At 39.5% G+C, this 26,132-nt stretch overlaps 1 protein-coding gene across 1 annotated transcript in view; it reads right to left on the bottom strand.

Moving 5' to 3' along the window:
- CSMD2 (CUB and Sushi multiple domains 2) overlaps positions 1 to 26,132 on the bottom strand; it is a 948,969-nt gene that overhangs the window by 667,035 nt on the left and 255,802 nt on the right. The window contains exon 3 of the mRNA XM_066586981.1: positions 21,095 to 21,207. Coding sequence (XP_066443078.1) covers positions 21,095 to 21,207 — 113 coding nt within the window. The remainder of the gene's footprint in view (positions 1 to 21,094; positions 21,208 to 26,132) is intronic.

The raw sequence follows: 26,132 nt of genomic DNA on the forward strand, positions 1-26,132 counted from the left end.
AAACACTGTATATGTTGTTTCCTCAGGAGGGAGTGTGTTTATGCGAGGAATCTCTCAGCAGGAGGTTTTTAATTAGTGTGAAGAAAAGCCATTGTCTACTGTGGCATGAGTCATTGTGTTTAGCTGGGCAAACAATCATCCCTCCCCTCAAGTTGTTTGAATGAATGCCATTTAACCCTTTGCAATCCAATTTTGGATTAAGGGCTTTCTAGAGGGCTTTCTCTTTCTGCCATTATACAATGGCGCCATCTGCTGGCTAGAGCCAGTACTGCGGTATGGGACCTGCTGGAGAGGCCCCCGACAACAGAGCAGCCAGTAATATACAGTAAGAATACCCTGCCGGACGTCTTCCGTCATCGGAGGCTGTACAGCCTTCAATCAGAATGTCTTCAGACGTCAGATAGTGAATTGGAAAGGGTTAAACGTAACGACAAGCTAACGAACAAATGACTATTTTTATGGAGGCTGAAACTCAGCGATAAAAAACAAGGGAACGAATAGTGCACAATGGCTTCGCATTTACACGTAACGATTATTGCCTAAATTCATTAATTTGAATGAATTTTAAGTGATAATCGTTGCATGTAAATGGGCCTTAAGTTTTCTCCACAGATCAGGAAGTATCATACTATTATTAGGCTCTGTGGATAGTGCGGAAAATGCATGGGGATGAAAAAATGGGTGTGTGATAAAACACATAGCACTCTACAAAACGTAAGAGAAAAGAATAACAAATATTTTCTTGTAATATACACTTAAAGAGAAACAACAACGTAAAATAATTTAACCCAAGCAACCCCCCCAATAAATGGGGATGTACATAAATGCGGGCACACATAGGGTAAAGCATGGCCACTATAAGTTCTCCCAACATAAGTAGACTTACATAAGTGAAATGTTACAAAGGATGGGAACTTTCTTGGTAGCCCTGGCATGCATTGGTCAGGCTTTTACATGCCATCAAATATAGATACTAGCAGTACTCTGTCAGTCACATTATCACATCTTCTACCCCGTTTCCCTGAAAATAAGACCTACCCAGAAAATAAGCCCTAGCACAGTTTTTCAGTATTTGTGAGGATGCAGCATGATTTTTCTGGATTTTTGAGGATGCTTGAAATATAAGCCATACTCCAAAAATTAGCCCTAATTACAGTTAATAAAAAAGTCAATTTAAATAGTGTCCAGGCAGACGGGGAGACGGGGTAGTGGAGTTACATACGAAATTGTATGCTTTGATGCAGATATGGTTTATTGTAGTCTATCCTGTGTCTGAATATATTAATAGACTTGATTGACGGTGGATGGGGTTATGCAATTATGTTGTTCTGATTATAGTGTATTATCTTGGCATTCTCCAACACAATTGTCTATACCTTTCAACATCTGACCCATGCAGGTGTATTTATGTTGGGACTACTTGTAGTGGCCATGCTTTACCTTATGTGTGGCCACATTTATATACATCCCCATTTGTTGGGGAAGGAGGGAGAGGGTTATATGCTCTTATGGTGTTGTTCGTCTTTAAGTGAACATGACAATAACATATTTGTTACTCTTTTGCAGTATGTTTTGTTGTGTTATGCGTCTTCTCACACACCCATTTTTTTGTTCTCATGCTGTAATTCATAGTGTGTAAGTTCCGTTTAAGCACCAAATTACCGATAAATGACCCTAACAACGGTGCCATCTCCCATTTGATTTAGTGTGAAATATACAGGATTTCAGGATTTTTAATAAAAATATAGATTGTGACCGAAAATTTAGCAAAAAAATCACCAAAAATTCCTAAAAATATATGTTTAACACAAAAATGTGATTTATACAATAGATCATTTTCTGATGACAGATTCCCTTTTAAGGAAGGACGAATACTAAATAAATGAATCTGACACAAGGATTGCAAAAGACTCCCTCATAAAATATTTATATTGATTCAGAGAAAGGCAATCACATTTCATAGAAAGAATAGTTCCTGCTGACCCCTATAAACTAGTATCAGATTAGTGTCTGGATCCATACCATGCTGCAGTCTAGCTTGTTCATCATAACCCCGTGCACCTCCTATTTAATTGTATTGTCTGTAATATTTGTATGCAGGGCTGGCAAGCAGATAATACAGATATAATGGGGGAAGTAATTATATTGATTACTTATAAAAGACAATGAATGACTAGTTAGCTTCAGGTCTTAGAGTAGATGCATTCAACAGATACACTTGGCCTAATAAGAAATTGTGAAATGCAAAGACTAAGGGCACTTTTGCACGGACCAACTATTGGCCAAAAAATGTGATGTTGACCAGTAGTCATCCTGTATAAAAGTAGGACCAGACTGGGTATTGAGCAAGAAATACTCATTAGTCACTAGTTGTTTCCGCTCACTGAAACAAAGTGACTGGTGAGCGACTTCTTGCTCAATGCAAATAGACAGTCGTTAATCTTTGAATGGAGTTGGGCGGCCGGAAGAGATCTTCAGTGTACTCCTCCTCCCCTGAAGACCATCAAGGCCCTTGTGTGGATGCATAAGAGCGATGTTCAGTAGGACACTTAAACACGCGACAGTCAACCAGTCTAAAAGTACCCTGAGGTGTAGTAACATTTACATTCTCAGAGTCACATTTAGACTTTCCTTCAAGGATTCAGTTCACTGCTCTAGCCCATTATCTGAAGATTGTTTGTGCGTTCCCTAGCAGCCATCTCTCCAGTTAAGTCCTTGGACATTTGCCAAGATTACCTGGTGCTTTTCTGTGCCCTTTTGATATATAGCAATATTCTAAATAAAATCTAGGGTCAAGAACAAAATTTCAACATAATCTATGCTAAACTGTTAGAGTACCATACTCACTTATATTAAACCCAATGGAAACAATGTGCAGAACCCATAAAAATCATGTGCATATCCAAAAAGAAGAGATCATATGGTCTAAACTTAACAAATAAAAGGGAAAGAGGTATAGTGTAAATGAAGTTGATATAAGGTAAAGACTAGATACTGTAGGTTGTAAGAATGCCCATTTTCTGAAAGGGTTTGTCTCAGTACGACAATACCTGCTAACATGACCTACAAAGCTATATAATACTCTTTGAGGGAGATGTCCCACTCAGGACAATCATTTAGGTGCCAGAATGGACATCAGCTCTAAAGGACCTTTTACATGGGATGGAATATTTCAAAACAGCATTGAGGAATATGCCGTCCGTGAATTCTGCACCAAAATCTTCTACTAACTATGGATTTTGATGCGGAATAGCTGGCAGGATTCAGCTATTTTCCATTCTGCATTTTAGCAGTGTGGATTTTGGTGCTCAGTATTCTGCAGAAGGGCTTATTGCGCAATGCTGTTGTGGAATATTCCATCTTGTGTGAAAGGTGCCTCTGAGATCGTCTTCTGCTCTGGTGCTCCTGATGCATCTATGCCTTAGACTGGGTTCACACAGTATTTCCATGTGCACTCAGCCTTTCTGACTCAGGGTTCCATCTGGATGTTGTTTTCGGCCCTGGGTGAAATAGTGTTTTTGCTAGACAGAATACCATAGTTGACTACTCTGGGATGGAAACCCAGTGAACTGGAGACCAAAGCTTGCACTTTTGGTCTCCGTTTGACTAATGAAAGTCTATGGTTCTGTCAAAGGTTCTGCCTGAATGTCATTTTTGCCAAATCAGATGGGACTCCGGAATGGAAAGCTTTGTGATGGTCAGTCTTTTTAGTGGGCTTTTCAGAAGAAAAACTTGTGGCTGCCCATGTCTTCACCAGCGAACTACCCATGGGGAAGTCATACCTTTGGAGATAGCTGTGAGTCTAATCAACTCTTCTCATGTAGCATCTCTTAATGCAAATCTGCAACAATTTTCATAATCATATTTGGCAGTACTAGAATGTAGAAAGATGATTTACATATGGTTTTCACTGTAAGGAATGAAGAGCAGCTAGTAGGGCCACAAGCATTAAACACCTTATTTATAACCTTTCCACATACTATGTAACAAAGCTCACTAACCCTTTAAGGTTGTATTATAACCATCAAACACTACGGAGGTCACATATCCATTAATAAAACATTGGATCCCTGTGGAAATCCCATTAAAATAATGTTTTATTTAAATATTCTCTGTAAGCATAAATTTTGCATTCATAGCAGTATTCTTTACTTTATACCAGCAAATTCGCAACTTTTAACGGGTCATGACATTTCGCAACGCATTTACAAAGTAGAAAAGTGCCTTCACCAGAAATTCTAATGATTTCAAGCAGAAAAAGGAAGACATATTTTTTAACTGGTATCATACCCACAGATATCTAGGCAGTATTGAAAATGCCTAAATATGGCAAGTGCAATTTTCAGGGGTTGGGATCATTTTGATTTGCTGTATTTGCCCTATCCCGCTAAGAAGCCTATTCCATATTGAACCTTCTAGCAAATACCGCCGACCTTCTTTGACACCTTAAAACGTTATATACAAATATGAACTAAACTTCTTAATTCATTGGCACCTTCAGAAGGTAATGGATTCTTTAGGAAGTTGCCAATATGTGGCATGCACTCCACAGAGTACATTTTGATGGCACACATCTATATTTCCAAAAATGTAAATATATGCTAATTCATCAAAATGACAGCAGCTGTTTCGTTTTTCCAATAAGATGATCCAAGCAGATCAGGTCGCGTCTTAATTTTATGAATGTTAGTTAGTTGGCCACATGTGCTCATTAATGCATCAACAGGCAAATACAGATTAGATAGGCTAAATAAATAGTTGTATGAGGGCACTTGTTCCCTTTGACAGTAAGGCTGCAGTCACACGAGCGATTTTTTTAGGATGTGTATAGGTGCTATTTAACCCTTTCCAATCCGGTGTCTGACGTCTAGAGACATTCTGATTGAAGGCTGCACAGCTCCGATTTTGGAAGATGTCCATCAGGGTATTCTTACTGTATATTACTGGCCGCTCTGTTGTCGGGGGCCTCTCCAGCATGTCCCATACCGCAGTACTGGCTCTAGCCACTGTATAATGGCAGAAAGAGAAAGCCCCCTAGGAAACCCTGAATCCAAAATTGGATTGCAAAGGGTGAAAATCGGCTGTTAAAAAACAATGCTTTCTAATGAAAGTGGCCACATGTCCGATTTTACAAGCGCTAAAAAATTGCACCTGTAGATAATAGGACAAATGTGTGCAAATGCACTTGGTCATGCGATTTTTTTTCTACAAGCGATGTGCAATTTCTTCCCACGCCGATAATATGTGTGAAAAAAATCGCTTGTCTGACTGCACCCTAAAGGTACAGAATATTAAGTGGATTGTCTGGTTCAGGAAACAAAGACGATATATATATATATATATATATATATATATATATATATATAAAGTTATTTCTTTTTGCTGTACTACTTTTGAAAACTATAATGTCTTTGGAAAAGAATATTTTTCTTTTTTTGCCGCCATCTTCTAACAGACATAACTTCTTAATTTTTCCATCAACATAGTTGTGCAGGGCTCATTTTTTGTGGGACGTTCTATAGTTTCTATTCGTTTCTATTCGTACCCCTTTGGAGTACGTATGACCTTTTGATCACCTTTTATTTTATCTTGGAGACAAGGTAACCAAAGAAGCGCAATTCTGATGTTGTTTATTTCTTTTTCTAAAAATTTCAACATCTGGGGTAAATAATGTGTTACAGTGATAGATCAGACTTTTATGGACGTAGCGATACCAAATATGTTTTTGTTTTTTATTTATACTTTTTTATTATAAATATGACAAAATGCTTTTTTTTAAACTTTTGTTACCATTTTTTTTACTAATTAATAAAACTTTTTAAAACTTATAGAGAATTAAAATATTTTTTTTATAACTCATAGGGAACAAGAACTTGGGATGGTTTGATCACTCCTGCAGTATGATGTAATACCATAGTATTACATTATACCGCGATCTAACAGGCAATGGCAGGCCTGGAGGCTTTTAGAAAGCCCGCGGCTATAATGGCAACTGAACAGTACACCGCAGTCTCATAACGAGAAGCTGTTCGGGACCCAAAAACTCTAATTGGGGCATTTAAATCTAACCAAAATTTACGAAAATTGATTACTACTAAAGATGAGCGAACACCAAAATGTTCGGGTTCACGTTATTCGAAACGAACTTCCCGCGATGTTCGGGTGTTCGTTTCGAATAACGAACCCCATTGAAGTCAATGGGCGACCGGAACATTTTTGTATTTCGCCGATGCTCGCTAAGGTTTTCATGTGTGAAAATCTTGGCAATTCAAGAAAATGATGGGAACGACACAGCAAGTTCTCCTCTGCCACAGCTGTAACAGCTGTGGCAGAGAAGAACGATGTTAGCCCATTGAATTCAATGGAGCCGTCAATACAGCCGACTCCACTGAATGCAATGGGCTGCCGGCGATCGCGGGATGAATTGTCGGAAAGGGGTTAAATATATAAGCCCTTTCCTGCAATTCATCCAGAAATGTGTAAAAATAAAAAATATATATATACTCACCTGGTGCCGACAGACGGAGTTCAGCGCGGCAGGCTGCAGTTCTCCTGAACTGCTCTGAACAGCTGTGAGTAGTATTCAGCAGCCGGGGATTTAAAATCCCCGCCTGCTGAATAAGATGCCTCTGAATGGTCACAGCCTGACCAATCAGAGGCCAGCCCTCACTCACACCCATTCATGAATTCATGAATGGGTGAGTGAGGGCTGCCTCTGATTGGCACCAGGTGAGTATATATATATTTTTTATTTTTACACATTTCTGGATGAATTGCAGGAAAGGGCTTATATATTTAACCCCTTTCCGACAATTCATCCCGCGATCGCCGGCAGCCCATTGCATTCAGTGGAGTCGGCTGTATTGCCGGTTCCATTGAATTCAATGGGCAAACATCGTTCTTCTCTGTCACAGCTGTTACAGCTGTGGCAGAGAAGAAGGATTTGTCTTCTATATGTTCTCAATGGGGTTGGCGCTGCTGCCGCCGGCCCCATTGAGCGCATATAGAAAAGATTTCTCAGGGAAGAAAGTTAAAGTAACCTGAACATCCGAACATCGTGTGGTGTTCGTTACGAATAACGAACATCCCGAACACCCTAATATTCGCCCGAGCATCAAGCTCGGACGAGTACGTTCGCTCATCTCTAATTACTACCGTATTGCCATATTCTGAGAATCATAACTTTTTATTTTCTCATTTAATTGCCTGTTTGAGGGTTCAATTTTTTGCAGAAAAAGCTGCAATATTGATTTATATAAAATAGGGGGGAGATCTCTCTCTTTCTCCCCCCCCCCCTTCCCGCTCCCTCCTGCTCACTGCCACAACACAGCGCTCACCCCCGTCGGCACCCGCACCCGTATCTTTGCGAGCGAGCAGGCAGGGACTCGGTAAGGATGATACTCGCTCGAGTATCTGTCCTTACCGAGTACACTCGCTCATCTCTACTTATTACTAAGACAGAGCAGCTGCATTATGCATTATGCAGAAGACTTTGTAATGAGTGGATGGGGCTTAAGAATAGAAGAAAACGCATTAGAACACTATACATTAGCAAATTCACCAAATACCCATCACACATTGTCTTGGACTTTTTATATAAAGGCCCAAGTCTTTAACAAACCCATAGGAGAAACATGAATAAGGTTAAATAAGTTCATTTAAATCACTAATAATATGCAAGTGATTAGCTCCAAAGCCCACTCAAAATAGGATTGCTTTCTTCTGGGCCTGGACCATCTGTTTTTTTGGTGGGCCAATTCGACCCTGAAATTAACTGCTAAGTATGTTTCTATATCAAATATTACATGAAGCAAATAACTACAGTAAGATACATAACTGTGAATTAGAAAGAAGAAACATGATGCTTGGGGAAGATGAATATGATAATTCTGCCATCCATTTATTTTATGATTTCCAAGTCTGTGTATAGCATCCATATTTCTGCATTTGTCGCCGGTCTCCATCAAGCATTGCTTGCGGTATGTTATCGATGGTAATACTGTAGAAATGTGTATAACCATACATTATTGATAATGCTAGCTGGAATAAGTCCTGATAGTGTGCCAATAATGTTCTCTGCTCCAGATAAGCTGAATTGTTTCAAGCAAATCAAGTTACATCTCTGGAATGTGTCTGGATGGAATTCAGAATCCGCATGGAATTGAGAGTGATTAAACAATGTCAGACAGGCAATCCTAAGAGTTGCATCATTAGTCGTTAATTTAGAATGTAATGTAATGGCACTAATAATTAATGCAAATGAGACCATTCCCAGTCTGTGCACATCACCGAACAAGTTTTGCATGGTATTACACAGTGCTCCTTACATCTCCTGAGAAGTAAAAATGGTTGACATACCTGGACCTACTAATAGAAGCGTATTGGATTTGTGGCTAACTTCACTAAGTTGCTCCTATAATGGGGCATATACAAACGGGGAATCTATCATGACTAGAGATGAGCGAGCACCAAAATGCTCAGGTCCTCATTATTCGAGTTGAGCTTTTCGTAAAATTCGAGAGCTCTATTGGAGTAACCAACCCCATTGACTTCAATGGCAGACTCAAGCATTTTTGTATTCGACCCATCGATTGCCGAGCTCTGTTTTTTCTCTCTCTCTCTTCCATCAAGCCAGCCACAAACTGCCGTTGAGGGAGGAATCAAATTTGACACATCAGCGGCAGGGAGGGGCCAAAACTGGGGCGGGGTCGAACACGACGTGATGCTCGCTCCAGTAGCGAGCACCATCGAGTATGCTAATACTCGAACGAGCATCAAGCTCGGAAGAGTATGTTCGCTCAACTCTAATCATGACCCTTGTGCCAGTTTTCTGGTCTAGAGAAGTTTTTGGTGTATGCCTTTTTTTGTCCAAAAATGTACATTTTGTTTCAATTTCAAACTGTGCTCGTTACTTTTTAAAAAAAGTGGATAACGAGTGGCTTACCACCGTGTAACGGACTGGTGTAAATTCTGGTACAAATCTACGCCAGGCATAGATATCACTTTCAGGTTCACATACAGCACCGGCAAAAGAAGCGCCAAATTTATGAAGAGGCCCATCTTACTCCAGCACTCTTTATATAGTGTATGAAATGCCTGCCTTATCAAATCTGGGCCACAATGTCTAGCCTAAAGATACCTTCTTGTTTTTAAGACCTCAAGTAACAACTGATAGAGTTTCTAAAACCAAAAGGTAAAAACTTTCATTACATTGGGATATCGATTGGCCAGGATATTTGGATAAAGCCCTATATGCGTCATTTATATTCCTTCGGAGACGTGGCACTGTGCAGAATATGTGTTACACAAGGCCGCTGAAAGGGCGAGGAATCTATTTTCTAATGTTTACTGGAAAGGAATGAAAAATCTTATTGCAGCATTTATAGAGTGGAGGGAGTAAATACAGGGGGAGTGTAACACGCCGTTGTTGGTTTAGTTTAATAAAGGCCATTCAAGTGTGTAAGCAGAAAATAATGTGCTTCACAGCACAAATCTAAGCATCATGGGTGTCTGCTAGAGCACAGGCTGGTAACTGTCAGCTCCAGTCCGGCTGATGACAGTGCAAGCCGAGTGGCCAGTTGTGGGAAAAGTCTGTATTATCCCACATTGTGGATGTTACAGACTTTCACACGGGCGACAAAATCGCATGATTTTCTCGCAATACGACAGTGCTACAAATCACATGTATGTAGATGCTTTCCAATAAGTTCTTTCACATGAGCAATGTTTTGTAATCTGTACATTGCAAGAATGCAAAATCACGGCATGCAAAAATAAGCGCTAGCTGGCTAAAAAAGCAAAAAAACAAAAAAACATCACCTAGGAGGTGCTGTCCGGGTCTGGCACGTGTCTCCCAAAGCTCCCCGACACTTTATTGAAGTTCTTTGACATAGCTTCCAGGTCAGGATTTTGAAAAACCCCGCCTCCAGGAAGCTCTGTCTCTGATTGGCTGAGCGACAACTTTAATTAAGTGTCTCGGAGCTTTGGAAGAAGTACGCCGGAGCTGGAGAGCGCCTCCTAGGTGATGTATTTTATTTTTTTAGGCAGCTAGAGCTTATTTTCGGGATAGGGCTTATATTTCAAGCTCCCACCCCCTGAAAACCTTGCACATGCTGCTACAAAGTCGCGCAATATCGTACAGAACACACATGGGATATTGCTGTGATTCTTGCGTGGCGATATCGCCTTGCCCGTGTGGAAGCAGCCTTAAGTTTATTTGTTGATCTCTGTGTGCTCCACCTGAAGTTTAACTATAAATGTTGAAATGTGATAAACCAAAGTATTGCAGTGTATTACAAAGTCTTACAAATGCAGAATATTATGGCTTTAATGCAGCACAGGTATGCAGTTACTACTTCATTAAAGTATCCCTCCAGTTGACAATGAAAACTGTCAGGTCTTACTCTTGTGACTCAGATTTATGCTCCTGATGTTTGTGCTCCAGATTTCATAGAGCTTCAGTTCCTGGAAGTATTTGTACGGCTTGATGGAAATTCCACAGAATCCATGTAGAGATTTTAAAAATCTAAAAAAGATCTGGAAATTTCCTGCAATGAATCTGCAGCGTGGAGTCCAAATCTGCAGCACTTATATGCTCTGGAATTCCAACCTCAAAATACAAGGGTTAAAATCTGCAGTAGATCCCCGTAAATCCCTGGCCAAATCTACGCCATTTAGGTATGGATTTGTCCAATGCATATTTACTGCGGGTTTTCCGTTGCAGAATGCATGCAGCGATTATGTACCATGTGAAGTCGGCCTTTGTGTGACATGGTCATTGTCAGTCATACTGGCTTCCATCAGGTTAATTATTTTGTCACCAAGTCCCTTAGAGGATCCTCCACCTTTTCAAAGTTATGATGGGATTTTACCCTCCTGCTCTCAGCTCTCTGTAGCAGCCATAGCTAAAGTCCTTTCACATTGGACAATTACTGATTCGATTGAATCTTTTTTTTCTCCTCGGCTCATGGCCAGTCGGCAAAGAAGCCTATACTCAACTTTTGGCCGATCAGAACTTTTATGCCGGCATAAAAATGCCTGCTCTTTGGCAGCTCATCTCCTTGTATGGACAAGGGGATGTGCTGCCAACAAATGCAATCAGTATGGGGACTAATGATTGTATTAATAATCATTGATCATTATACTAGCGATCATCTGTCACATGTAAACGGCAGTAGCAAGTGCCAAGTGCTATATTGTTGATTGACCCTCATTAGTGGTCAGAATATCTGCCACGTAAAACCATCTTTAGATTTCCCTCTATACATACGCTTAAAAGGTTTTTTTGGTACTAAAATACTGATTACAGTTTTTAACATAGGAGCTGTGGAGCCAACACCGGGTACTCTTGTTGATCGGCAATTTGAAGGGGGTGCAGCACTCAAGTAAGCGATACGGCATCTTCATTTGCCTGTCATGTCACATCCATTGCTCACTTTTTATTCTCGCCCCAACCTGCCATAACATCACGTGAACCCAGAATTGCCGCAATCAAGCCCCGATTCTAATGAGCATTTTCTCATCTATTCACATGTGTGGCTCCAGCGTATCGGCAAAGAGATACGCTGCAGTGCGGAAATCCTCGGAATGACTACTAATGCTAAAATAGTGCCAGCTATAATCTTTTCCCAGCATCGGATGATGGAAAACTTCCTCCCCCTCCCTTTTATTTCAACTCCCATAGACGCCTATGGGAGCTTCCAGTGTATCTCAGCAAAATATAGGGCAAGACCTATCTTTTCACGCACCGTATAAAATCAGTCGCCGTTTTCAGGCGATGATGTCCTATTTTTCCTGGGGCGATTATTTATCCGAATGAACAAATTGGTATCCAATGCTTCAGATGATCGCGATTTTTTGACACAGCTACAATAACTCGTATATACTGTCGTGTGAATAAGGCCTAAAAGAGGATCATGGCGACCGGTACTCCTATTTTCTAACATTACATATAACACCAGCACCAATTAGAAGAGTCATTCATAGACACATCCTTTATAACTATACTGATACATATCCCATGCATTTAAAATGTTCATTCTGCAGACAGCAATGATAAAACCCATAGAATCTGTGTCAGCACTTGCTATATCGTTAGCCTTACTGGTTCTGAGGATCTCATTTCCTGTGTTGCACATTAACATCTAACAGAGTGTCATTTCAAAAGTCATGTTGTTTTTTGGTCAAAATGTGTATTCTGAGTTATTACGCCTTTTAAGAATAGCTGCCCAATTTAATCAAATGCTTTGTGCATCAGTGATAACATGAAACCATGTCCTTCCTTCTGTTCTCAGCTCTTTCAAAGAAATACAAGATGAAGGCTGCGTTATGGATACAGCCAACTGATTAGACCGGTAGAGTTTACAGATGGCTGCCACCCAGTGGTCAAAGTGAGCGGAGACAGCAAATCTGCTTTTTTTGTAAAATGAAAAATATTCCATAGCATGTCTCAAGGTTGTTGGTGAATATAACCCAGCGATAGTACAATGCTAATGCAAGAATCCCTACAGCACATCTGAATATCCTACTGCCTACATTGTATCCATTTAATTAGAATATATTATCCTTTATTTCCTATGTAAAAAACCAGCACATTGCATATCAAATATTATGCAATGTGATGCTTATTATGCATAGAGGACAAGGCTACATGTATGCAGTCAGCTGCACTATTCTGTACATACAAGCTGGCAGGATATGTGACATGTGCCTGAAGAGAATACAACTACATCAAATAATAGAGAAAGATTGTAATGCGTTCTAACACTGCAACTTCTCGCTCTGCTAGCAAAGATTAAGTCTGTTCCAAATATAAATGATTTTGGCACGCCAAGAGAACTAGGCATCCTAATGCCTGTAAGCCATCTTGAGAAGATTCACGGCCACTTAAACTGGCACTGCTCTCCAAATCCAGCTGTTAGAATGCGCAATTCTCAGGATGTTTTTCTCAGTGCAATCTTTTCCATACGTGATGATTTTATAGCTTCTAGGTCAAAAGGGGAACAGGTCAAGATGAGAAAGAGAATTTACTTATATCAGATCAAACTCGAAAAATGTGCACTAGGCTAAGCTCTAATTAGAAAAGAATGCATGTGTCAGTGTAATAGAATGTCCGTTCTTCTGTGTTCTGGCCGTGGACATTCATCAGTGTGGTTTTCTGTTTTCAGAATTGTAATGCTGGAATGTTTGCTTCAAGGAAAATACAGTAGAATAAAAAGCAGATTGACCTATATTAAAGAAGTGATATACTCCGAAGGGTTCGTTTTCATTTCCTAAATATTAAAGGGCTTGTGCAGGATTAGGAAAACATGGCTGATTTATTCCAGAAACAGTGCCACATCTTGCTATGAGTTGTGCCTGGTATTGCAGTACAACTCTGTTAGGGGAGCAGTATCTCTTTGAACCCGCAGAGAAATGTGGCACAATTATTTTTAAAAAAGCAACCATGTTTTCTTGAACCCACTCAACTGTAGCCTCTTTAAATACTACAAGAGTTTTTTTAAATCATGGATTCAAGGGAACTATGAAGATATATATACATCTATATCTATCTAGCTATATACATTTACACTGTGGCTACTGTGCTTTGTTCTTTGTTCTCTAGACTGTTTGTGTACAGAAGTGCAGATTCTGTTCTACATTTGTCTACAGCAGGACTGAGCAGTGGGGGTGTGAATAAATAGCAGCAGATAATTCAGCATTACTTATCATAACTGCTGTTGAATGTCTGTGTGTGTGTCTCTCCCTCCTCTTCACCTCTGCTCACCTAGACTTCAATGGGTATGATAATTCATACTTCTCCTCAACTTCCTGTTCTGCCATAGTACTATCTCCAGTAACACATTTGATAGCAAGCAGTAGGCAAAATGGAGTGGCCAGAAAGTAAATTGCAGTTTTGCTAACTATCACGCTGGCTATCATATAGGCACAAGCTGCTTTAAAAGTTAGTGACCATTTAGGGTATGTCCACACAGGCTGGATTTGCTGCAAATTTTCTGTGCAGTCTTTCTGACATTAAATGGAGTAAATGACATACTTCAAGCTATAGAACCCGTATAACAAATCATCAATAGCCCTATGCTGTGGGAAAACATTAATTTGGCCAACTTGGTAAATAAAAATGCCTAATGTATCTAACTTTAAAATAGTTGTTTAAAAAGATTGTCCCTAAAAATATTCCCTCTGAACAGATGGGCATATTCTTAGGATCCCTGTTGTCTACATAATGCCAGTACTCTGTGCAGAAAAAAATGATACATTTCAGCATCAAAATCAGAAGAAAGTTAGTAGGAACCGAACTTAATTCATAAATCACTGTCATAATACTCATAAAGAAGGCCTATGTTTTCTATATGTCTTCCGAAAGAGAAGAGGTCATCAGTTTAGACCTCTCAGCTGATACATTACCAAGCATCAAATGATGGGGCCTTCTAAACTCTTCTAAGTGTCGTGTCTCTTGGCATTTAGCTTTTCCCATTAACCTTAATAAGACAAAGTTCTGTAGATCTCTGTGCAAAAGTCAGAACAAATAGAGCACTTGGAAGAGTGGCATGAGCTCTTCATTCCAACTTTCAGTGGAGGTACCAGCTGGCAGACTCCCAATTATGATTACCTTTGACTTATTATATCTAAATGATATGCCCTAGATGTGCAAAAGTGAGTCTTGACTTACAGCGGAAAAGAATTTGCCGTAGAAGAAGGCCACTGTAAATTGCTACTTATCATGAATCTAACCCACTTAAAAGTTATTATATTGCTAAAGGGAGCGAATTGCTCTCCCTTTCACTACACTACTGAATATCACCGATTACTGATCTATCAGACTACGATTTCAGAAATAGGTGGCAAAGGAATTCTGTTTGGACAGAGGAAGTCTTGCCTCAAATTACCTTGACGTTTGTACTAAAACTAAACTTTTCATTGTACGGGTACTTCATTATTTCTACCAATATTGCAACATCCATTACTAAGAATAAGGAACATTGACTTGTGAATCGATACAGCTTGACCTGAAAACTTTGAGAATCAGAGTTACCTGACCTGGAGAATATGGGCATCTCAAGAAAACCATCATTGAAATCTTATTATGCTAAGTGTGTTACCGTAGATAACATCCTACAGAAGTATTTCATACAAAACTACATATTGGAAATGAAAGCGTATTTGCAAAAAATTCATATTAGAACATTTGTAAAATACATTTACGAATGTTTTCAATAAAATTCGTGAGAAATTAACCCATTTTATGTCTTACATACAGTAAATTAGAGATTATCAATGGTTATGTTGAATACAGCATGGGTGATCATTGCTTTCAAAGACTACTAGCTACCATTAAATCTATGGGGTATTGTACAATAGAGTTGTTTCTGACCTCAAAACCAATATATGTAAGTACTCATATGGCATGTTACCTGCTATTTTTCTCCTCATTGCTTGGCTCATTGACTTCTTTTTAAGCTCAGCTCTGTTAGCGTAGAGCTGTGATCTATGACTATAGTTTAGCTACAGTGCCTACGGGGAGTCTAAGGTAGTCTGAGACACACCTCCTGACACATCATTGGTTTGCACACAGACATCCTAATCTCATGATTAGTTCAGGGAGACACACTCTGTCTCATAAGTGATTTTGGGAGACACACCTCCAGTCTCCTCATTGGTTCAGACTACTGCTCCCTGCAACTCCGCCTCTTTTGATGGCCTTTCCAATCGGAAGCATTTATAGACACAAGACCATCACAGGTTCAGCAGGAAGTTAGTGTATGTAGGGCATATTTCTATTACAGCAAGGATGACAGACTATAAAGTACAGGCTACTAATCCACCAGTGAGAAAAAAGATGATTTTTTAATAGATTAAAGTCTATATTTATGGAAAACAAAAACATATGGAAAATTAAGTTGGTCAGTGATTCTTCTTCAGTGCAGGTCCTTGCTAATTCATGGATGAAGACAAATAATGGCTGCAAACTAAAACTAAAAACTTTGATTTTGAGGCCATATTCACACAGGCAAAAACGCATGTATGTGAAGCCCATGGTTTCCAATGGGTTCAGTCACATGAGAGATGTTTTGTAGCCTGAAAGAACCCATTGGAAACCATGAGCTTCGCATACATGCATCTTGTAGCGCTACAAGGTCGTTCGATTTTGAAGCCTGTGTAAGTTTTATAACTTTTTATTGGTTTTACTTTTAATATAGCGAGATGTATTACTTAAACGCTTGTGGTGGTGGTCCACCAGTCTCTGGTGATTACAAGGACTTATCTGTTACCTATGTGTGGTGTTGGACAGAGCCTTATCATTCTATCACTTGCAACATCTGTACTTGAATGTTAACACTTGCTATGTTATATTTAACTGCTGTTATCATCAAATGAACATAACTTTTGCAAGATGACAAAGATATAAGGGTGCTCTCATGTCTGCACTGGGAATTCTACTTTCCTGCTTCTGTCTGGGAGCAGGAAATGGGAATCCTCGTGGCTGAACTGCTCCATGTCTGGACAGACCCAATCAGCACCCCGTGGACCCTATTGACTATAATTGGATCTGCCCGCTTTTTCGCCCAGCTGCCCGGCTTTTGGGTGGAAGATGGAAGCACTGCATGCAGCGTTTTTTTCTTCCGGTGTTTTCAGCTGCACCTGTGATGGAACGTCTGGCCGGAGGCGCTGACAAAGATGTGAAACCAGCCTAAAATAAACTTTTTGAAATTTAAATGTCATGTTTAAGTGGAAGAAAAGCTTCCTGTTTGCTAGAAAAAAATGTTTGGATTCTAGATATGCTCAACTTTTACAGTATTAATCTTTTAAGATATTGTTACTGCTAATTTTTTCATTTATTATGTGGGTATCTATTTGAAATCATTTCATTCAGTACTGCGAGTTTGTGTGCATTATTTTTAGCAGCAAAGTGTTCTTTGGTTACATGTCATACACACATACTCTTGGAACATTTAGTGCTCAGTCACACGGGCGCATCCAGGCGCCGATGCGCCCGTCTTCCTGCATGAAGAAGACGGCCACACCTGCAGTGCGGACGACTGTCCACAGCACCGGAAGAAAGAACACATGACCGGCAATGGAGCCGGTCATGTGTTCTTTCTGCCAGCGGTGTGGAGAATCGTCCGTACCTGCAGTGCGGCCGTCTTATCCTGCAGGAAGACGGGCATATCGGCGCCTGGATGCGCCCGTGTGACTGAGCACTAAATGTTCCAAGAGTATGTGTGTATGACATGTAACCAAAGAACACTTTTGGTGACTGTGCCCTTATACTGATAGGAACGTGGAACTGATCGTTGTCATATAGGTTGGTGCTTCTTATAAAGGTCTTCCTAAGGGCTTAATCAGACAAACATGTTTGTGTACATTTTTATGCGCTCAAAAATCACGTCCGCAAAATGGGGCAAATAGAATCCATTGATTACAATGGGCTCATCCTCGCGTTCTCGTGTTTTTCGCACACGCATTTCTTATGCATGTGAAAAGATAGTACCTGCCCTATCTTTTTGCATTTAATGCAGCTAAACTGCCATAGAAGTCTATGGCAGATTCAAAAAAAGCAAGGGGAAGAATGTGACCTGGTGTACAATGCAGGAAAAAGAAGACAGTTGGCCCTTAGTAGGCCTTAATAGCTAGTAAAGAGCACGGAAAGGGAGTGTCACACATGTGTGAACTGGCCCTGCGAGCCCCAAAATTACAGTACTATATGCAGACACTCACACAACAGCCTAATTATTGCCATCTCCAAACCTTGTTCATTCGCAAATATGCTGTGTTGCGGGAGTGTATTTGCGCATACAAGGCCCTAAATGAATGAAAAGTGTTAACGTTATTAATACAAGGTTGTGTGTATCTAGTTGCCTGTGTAAGGATAGTCACATGTATCAATAGAGATGAGAAAGGAGAAAATAAACAAGAAGGTGGATTTACAGTGTATGCAATAGTCTACTTGAGAAGACAGAAGTACGTGAAAGCAATTACCGCCTTGTTTGCTCAGAATTTAACATGATATGTATAATAAAAAATGAACCCATTTTGCTGCCAAAACTGTGAAATGAATAAATATCAGAAAGCATGATCTACATGAGGCTAATCTAGCACAAGATTTGATATATTTATTTGTGTACTGGAATCTGTGAAGCCGAAATTGCAGTGCATTGGGTTAATCCTATAAAATTATGTTGTGTTAAGTTGTTTTATACCTTAAAACTCAGTGGGTCCCTACGCACTTCCAGAACTCCTCCATATTTGATGGACAGGAGATATTAGTGATGCATATTGGAAATAAACAAGCATGAGATACTTCTCATTGTACTTTGTAAATTTGGTATCCGGTAGCCCGGTTGATAGGCAGCGGTGAGCTGCTACATTCGAGCAGATGCTTCTGTGTCACTTCACTGACCTTCCTGCTTTAGACTAAGCGCTAGTTTACTAATTGAAGGTTCATCTAGGAATGATATTCTATGTCTGCATACTGTACATCTATAGTTTTCAGTAATATCTACCGTAGACGCAGTCTTAGATGTTAGCATATGACCAAGTCAGCTAACCCAGGTCTTAAGAAGTCTTGTTCTATCACTGGAACTTCCATATATTAATAACAGCTGTAGTATTCGATCAACAGGCGACTATGGTAATTAAAACAGCACTGAGGAAAAGATGGCTTGCAGCACAATTAATTCACTCAAAAATAATAACAATAATTCATTGTAATGTACACCAGATGTCTGATACACCTGTTCGTTCTGCTAGTGTTGGATGATCATTTTGAATGGCGGTGAAGCTCGCTAAACCAAAAGTCTAAACATAGCTACTTGTCCTTAAATGTAACTCATAAAACTAATGAGTAATGCCATAGTGTTCTATCTGGAGGTAAAGTTTTCTTCTTGTCAGTTATATAAAACTAAATATTTACAATGCACAATATGCTGCACAAGTTATCTTTGGGGATGTTGTACTAATTTGCAGTATGGTGCAAAATGAGAATTCATTTCTACTGACATCCCTTAAATGTGCAGAAACATGTTTGGATTCCTGACACCATTGACTGAGATTAGGAAAAATTGTTTGCTTTTATCGGAAACAGTGCCATTCTTTTTACAGGCTGCATCTGTTACTGCAGCTCACACCATTCACTTGAACTTAAAGGGGTGTGCCACTTTATGTTGGCAATATTCTAATCTGTGAGAGGCAGGAACATGAATAACTAATATATGTCTATATGAGGTTCTGAACTCCATTTCTGATTCGGAATGCCAAGCCCTCTGGTTCAGAGCAATCCATGTCCCGAAAATGGTCGAGATGGAGGGCCATGTGAATTCACACATTCATAATTGTTCTGATCATGTGCCATGTTTACAGCAGAAGAAATTGCATGGATAGAGGCTCCGTCTACCAGCCCTGGGTCCTCTGTTGAGTGGCTTGGGCTGCTTTTCCTGCTCCTCTTCTTGCTTTTACTTTCCCTTATCTCCAGTCTCAAAGTTTCTGCATCCCTTCTCCTCTCCTGCCTTGTAATGCTTCAGCAGCTCAGCAGTTGGGCCACAAAGGGGGAGAGATTCAGACAATAGGAGAGGAAGATAGAGAGACTCCATCCTGTCCTCTGCTTACCTCCATCTGGCCCTATGGCTCCACTACTGCTGTCCTGCATGATGCCTAGACATCAGTTGAGATAAGTACATGAGTGTAACGTGTAGATATCTGTGATGTGTCTATATGAATGTGAAGATATCTGTGATATGTCTATGCATGTATACCATGTGTAAAGTGCATGCATGTCTGTAATGTGTCTATATGTGTTCAATGGGAGTATTTATTTGTGTAACATGTAAACTTTGTGTAATGTGTGTATACGTATATGTGAGACCAGAGATACATCTTTAGATATATATCAGATTTGTATATGTACATATTAATGGTAGTTTTGGAGGTGAGCTTATTTACAGAGAGAACTAGGAGAATCCATTTTGTAATACTTTGCAGAAACAACCGGAAATAGTAGAGGAGGAGGGTACCTTGCTGAGGTGCTAGTGAGCTGCTGTGTTCACAACAGAATATTCAAGTTAGATATCTATGACTCTGACGACAGTTGCAGGGATGCATGCTGGGATTTGTACTTTCCCTTTTCCTGAAGTCCTGGCCACACAAGACTGCTGCTGAGAGCACTAATACTGGAACATGTTGACGCACAGGGGTCAAATAAATTACATATAAAGACTTACCATTTTGCTTGAAACAATTTACAGTATTTTTGGCTCCATTTATTGTCTGGGGCATTTTGGATATTTTATTGAAGGTGGTCAACCACTTTTGCGAGATTACAATGCAGTGCCAAGCATGGCCCATGGTCAACAGTGATGCTTTTTCATTACAGACAACTTCTTTAAAGGGGTATAATGCTTAGTTTATGAAATTTCAAGTTTTCACCTATCCATTGGGTGGGTGAAAGCTAATAGATCAGTAGGGGTCTGACACACTGGGACCCCTATGATCCTGTTTCCCTCATCCTTCTCACTTCAATGGTACTACTGGAGATAGGCAAGCACTGTACTCGGCTATCTCTGGCAGGCCCATTGACTGAACGGAGCAGCAGTGTGCTTGTGTGACCTGCCCTCTGTTCAAAACTGCTGGAAACAATATTATTGCTTTTTTATATTACCTGCACTGTAGCAATTAAAAATGGTTGTAAAGGTCATATGGCTTAATCATATAACAAGAAGGCACAGAATGATTTACTGGTAATCTATCTAAAATAGTTAGTTACACACATAAATAGATACAGTTCAGACTGTTCTATAAAACTTAAGAACATTAATAGTAAATACAAGTTATATGATAGTAGTATTATTTATATTACAAAGACAAAGTATATATACAATGAAAACTTCTTAAAAGACCACCTCTTTGAGAAGACCCCCCTCATCCAGACCAGATTTCCTGTGACATATTCATACTGGCCATGATCTTTGATAAGGCCATCCCCGTAGAAGATCAATTTACAATACAATTCAGGTTGGTCATCTCAAAGAGACTTCGCTGGAATATTATGTTTTCATCAAACAATCTCAGTATCAGTTTTCTAATTTGACATAATTCTGACCTTCATAGGTGGAGCGGAAGCCTTGAGCACTGACTGCGTAGTCTGACTCCAGCCGCAGGGATAGGAGGTTTCCACTACTCACAATTGGAGCTGGAAGATGAAAACCTGTTAACCTACAAAATGAAATAAGACAAAGAATTGACATTAAAGCCGTGACCAGCAGAGAGAATTGTAAATTCTTTGCTAGCATATAAACCAAATTTTATGGCAAATTTCCCACCTGTCTTTTCAATTTTATTAATACTATAAAGCATCACATAACTGGCTTGCTTATAAAATTATGCTTATTTTAGGCAAAATGTCTTCTCATTTTCCACATTATATTAGCTACAGAATTAAACTAACAATCAAGTTAAACATAATCATATGGTAATAAAGGAGAAGTGCCACCTATTATGAAAATTACTGCATTATTATTAGTAGCATTGTGCTATATCATGCTATTTTACATCACTGATGGGGCATTTACGTCTCATACACATCAATGCAATAGCACAATGTTTAGGGGATTTTTGTATCTACTGTAATAAATCTACAATGAAATATCCCCTAAAGCTAAAGGGTCGCTAATTTACCTTCTGGCACTATGTCTTTACGGATAGGTTATCAACACAATATAAGGACCTACTGATTCTATTCAGTTCTGTGAAGATTATAGGAGAAGTTCCAGTTATAGTAGTTGCATTTCTGCAGAGCAAAACATTTCTTCTGCCGGTCTAATAAAATACTCAGGTGCACTTCTGAAGGCTACATTTAAATGCAGTTATACATTTGCTCTAATTCAATATACCTAAAAATGCCATTATTTGTAGCTACTGCACATTTTGCTTTGCAACTTTAGACACAAGAACCTTATTAAAAGCTAGATGTAGAATGATTTTATAATATAGAAAACATTGTCAGATATGTATTGTCAACGGTCTTTAAAAGTATATGACAGAGAACAAGAGAAGCGGAGAGTTTGGGATGAAGACACTATGTTAACAGAAAAAGGAAACATTGAAACATATATATCACCAGCGGGGATCAGCAGCACAGCAATATGTGCTAAAAGGGGAGGCATACTGTATAAGTGGGACCCTGTTCACTCTGGGGATTCTGTTTGGGTTTCCTTCAGTTTTGACATCAAGAATAGTTTAATGTTTCAGAACCTTGTGGAACTCAGGCCACATTACAAGTCAATAGATCTGTTGGTCATGGTTTGGATCCATTGCAGAGTCATGGCTTCCATCATAAGCCATGACATCATGAATTTGCACAATAACAGTGGTACAGAAACAATGACAATTTTGTACATTTTACCCCTCCCATTAGCCAGACCCCCTTTCTAAGGTCTTATTCACATGAGTGTGGTTTACAAGCTGCTGGAATTCTGCGGTGAACAAGCTGATCTGTGCTCCACGGAGCAGCCCATTCACATTTCCGTGCTGCCATGGGTTCCATAGGAGTCGATGGTCAGCACCATGGAAAGCAGCACAGCACAGAGCTGACAGGCCAGTCGGCACTCGCTGTCCTATCTTTTTTACCAGCGCAGATTCTGCGCTGGTAAAAAGGTTTTGTGTGAGCCCTTCCATAGAAACCTATTGGTTGCTATAGAAGCGTGGTTTACACGCTGCCGAAGAAGTATGAAAACCATGTTTGTCTGAACGAGGCCTAAATGCTTTTCAAGATAACTGAGAATAAAAGAATATGACTACATGTGGTGTATTTTAATTAATTTGCAACACAATTCTAGCACCTTTTACAAAGGGCTGGTTCACCAACCATGCTGTTGATCCCGGTTTAGTTAAACTACGATCAGCTGTAGAACTTGGTTTAAGGGAAAAAGTAATGCACTAACATTTTTTGATCTAAGATTTGCAAAACCAAGTTCACTTGATCTGCAATCAAAGCTTCTACCTAAACAAAATATATCACACATGCTGAAAGGTCACTGTAGGCAGATGATCTTCCCAGCATTCATATCAATAGTAAAAACATGAACGCTACCAACAGGAAACATAGATGTAATTTCACCACCCAGGAAAAGCCTATCAAAGCCTAATCTGCCATGTTGAATTTTGTCACTTGATATTAGATCAACAAATCTGATCTGCCAAAATTAGGAGATCAAATCGAACTTTGATTTGAACCACAATTATGGACTAAACTATATTAGGCAATGTGTGTCTACTTGATCTTAGATCGACTCTTGTTGATCTCAGGTCAAAATTTTAGTGCAATCGGCCGTAAGAAAATCTCCCTGATTGCGCCCATGATTAAAAAGTACAGTGTGTTCTCATTTTGAGATGCTATATTCCTATGATTTCAATGTTAAGGTCATACATAGCTTAGAACACACACAGCTTATACACGTAGTCTTACGGTTTGAGAGCTTGTACATGTACATTAGCATCATGTTGCCATTGACCTCTGTGATGCTCAGTCCTGTGATCTTCTTATATCAAAAGACAAGTAGGTTTGGTGCAGCACCATAGGCAACACAGCGGATTCCCGTTTCTATCTAGAATGAACCAACTGATCAAGTAAATAGCGAGGAGTCCTGATGTCAGCCGATAAGGTTCCTTAGAGAAAAATTGGGGCATAAAATTTGGGGAGGAGACTTTAAACTAAGAACTTTAGTTGACTTCCATAGCAGTTGGGGAAACAGGTGTAAGCCAAAGACAACTTATGATGAGCCTATTTTAATAGACTGATTAACATTCATGACAATCTCTTCAATTTACTGTGATCAAATTTGGATTGTTTCTGAAAAATTTAATGTGTAAAACTACAAAGGGGCAATTGGCCATAAAAATCAAATCACAAGAATCTCAAGGTCTCAGCATGAATGGCTGCACAAAGTGTCAAATGTAAAGTGACTGAACACTCAATGTATTCATCTGATGGAAGAAAAGAACATTAAAATGAAATTTTACTCTCCATGCCTGCCACCCATATCTAAAAAGGCAGAAAAGCACCACACAATACTTTTGTATAGCATGCAGTACATGTTTTCTGGCTGCCATCCTGGCCGCTTGTATATTATCTTTCTGAGCAGCAGAACAGTGTGGGAATCAGTATATGTATTACGCTTTTTTAGTTGAGATCACTTAACCTCACCAATAATTGCAGAAAGGATTAGAAAGCAGGAGAAACAAATCCTTAGGGATGTGAAAGACTTTCTGAAATAGCTCTGAATTATGTACAGCACGGTTAAAATCTGCATTCACAATCTGTCATCTGCACGGGTTCTGTGATCCAAAGAAAGCTGGAAGTTTCTTGATATTGTTGTCTGACAGTGGCAACTATCAATGTGACAGAGCTGGATAATGCATTGTAATGCTAATTCTTTTCCTTCAAGGTTCTGAAACTTGGAATCGCCAGAATGTTCTCATTAGAATACATGTTGTGCATGCGCAGAACAACTCGGTACACAACAGAACTCAATCATAGCTGCATGGGGCTTATCAAGAAGACCATCTTGATGTCCGTGTGAGTTGTAAGTCCGGGAACATTTCAGCATTTAGCTGTTAAATATGTCTCTCTCTTCTGTATATTTACTGTTGAATGTTCATATTATTTCCCATATTATTTAGCTCTGAGAGAGAGGAGTAATTTGGAGCTCCCATGCCCAACGCAAAGAGTAATAAGACTTCCCACTCACCAGGTGCCTTTTATAATAATAATGTTGTTTTTTTGTGTGATAGAAGGGCCTTTGGGTCCAGCAAGGTACCAGATAGAGAATACAACTGCTTCCATTGCATGCTCTATAACTATCCTCCTGCCTCAATATTCAACAGTGCATCGAATCATTGTCAAATGATAGCAACCAAGATAATCCGATGTTACCATATACAACCAACCAACTGTTCATGTATAGCAAAAAACAAAAGGTGCACCATTAATTCCAACATGATCGGTATAATTTCTGTGGAGGTTGGTCCAAGTTAGACAAATATCATCATATACTGGGCCATTGGCACATTCTATGCTAATTTGTGTGAAGTTTGGGAACCCTTCACTCATATTTTTACCTTGGTCCTTTAAAAGAATTAGAATAACTGTTCCTGAAGGAAAAACATCAAATTAACGCATTTATTTGTTTGGAACCATTTCAATTAAACAGGGAATACCTTAAGTTTGGACTGTTTATGGTCACCAGAGACTGGAAGAATTAGAGCAAGATAAAGTGTAGATGAAACCACTTTCTATTAGTCATGGACTAGAGCAAATATGTTATCCATAGGTGGCATTAAAGATTCTTAAGAAGATGTAAGCAATCAGGAAATCAATTTTACTGTATTTATAAAATAAAAGTCTACATCTACAAGAGAGTATAAGATATGAGTTCAGCATGTCTAGAGGAAGATACACTATATGGACGAAAAGTATTTGGACACTGCAGAAAATCAGCAAATCTGCAAAAACTGAGTTTGCCGAATGTTATGCTGGGAAGGGCACGGGAAAAATAAAAAGCTGCTCATTTTGTAATAACTATTCACTCATCCGATTTGTGGGACGAACTGGAGCGATGGGTACGACACCGCCACCCACGCCCATCCTCACAACAATCTTTTCTCACAGCCTTGGACGAAGAATGGTGAGCTATTCCTGCCCTGACTTACAGAGAACTTGTGGAAAGTACGCCTCCATGGGTTACCGCTGTAATAAAAGCAAAAGGAGGGCCGACACCTTACTAAATAGAATGAGAAAGCACTTGTTCTGCAAAACATCCAGTGTCTAAAAACGTTTGTCCATATTATGCCTATGGAGAAATAAAGAGACATCCTTGGGGATGTACATTTTTATTACTCCACCAATTGTGCTGTTCATACTTTGCTTTACTTGGATCGTTTAATTGGGGAAGCGGATCCGACCCCGGTGGGTTAACGTGCACACGATTCGCTGCAACCGGCATATATTGCCTGAAAACAGGTGCTGCTGTTGAACTCTTTATCTACATTACTTTTGTCCATATAGTGTATGTAGTAGCTAATATTAAATGTCAAATGTCAATCCATTAAGAGTTATGTATATGCAAAAGTCACATGTCAGT

Source organism: Eleutherodactylus coqui, chromosome 1, assembly GCF_035609145.1.
Source record: "Eleutherodactylus coqui strain aEleCoq1 chromosome 1, aEleCoq1.hap1, whole genome shotgun sequence".
Lineage (NCBI taxonomy): Eukaryota > Metazoa > Chordata > Amphibia > Anura > Eleutherodactylidae > Eleutherodactylus > Eleutherodactylus coqui.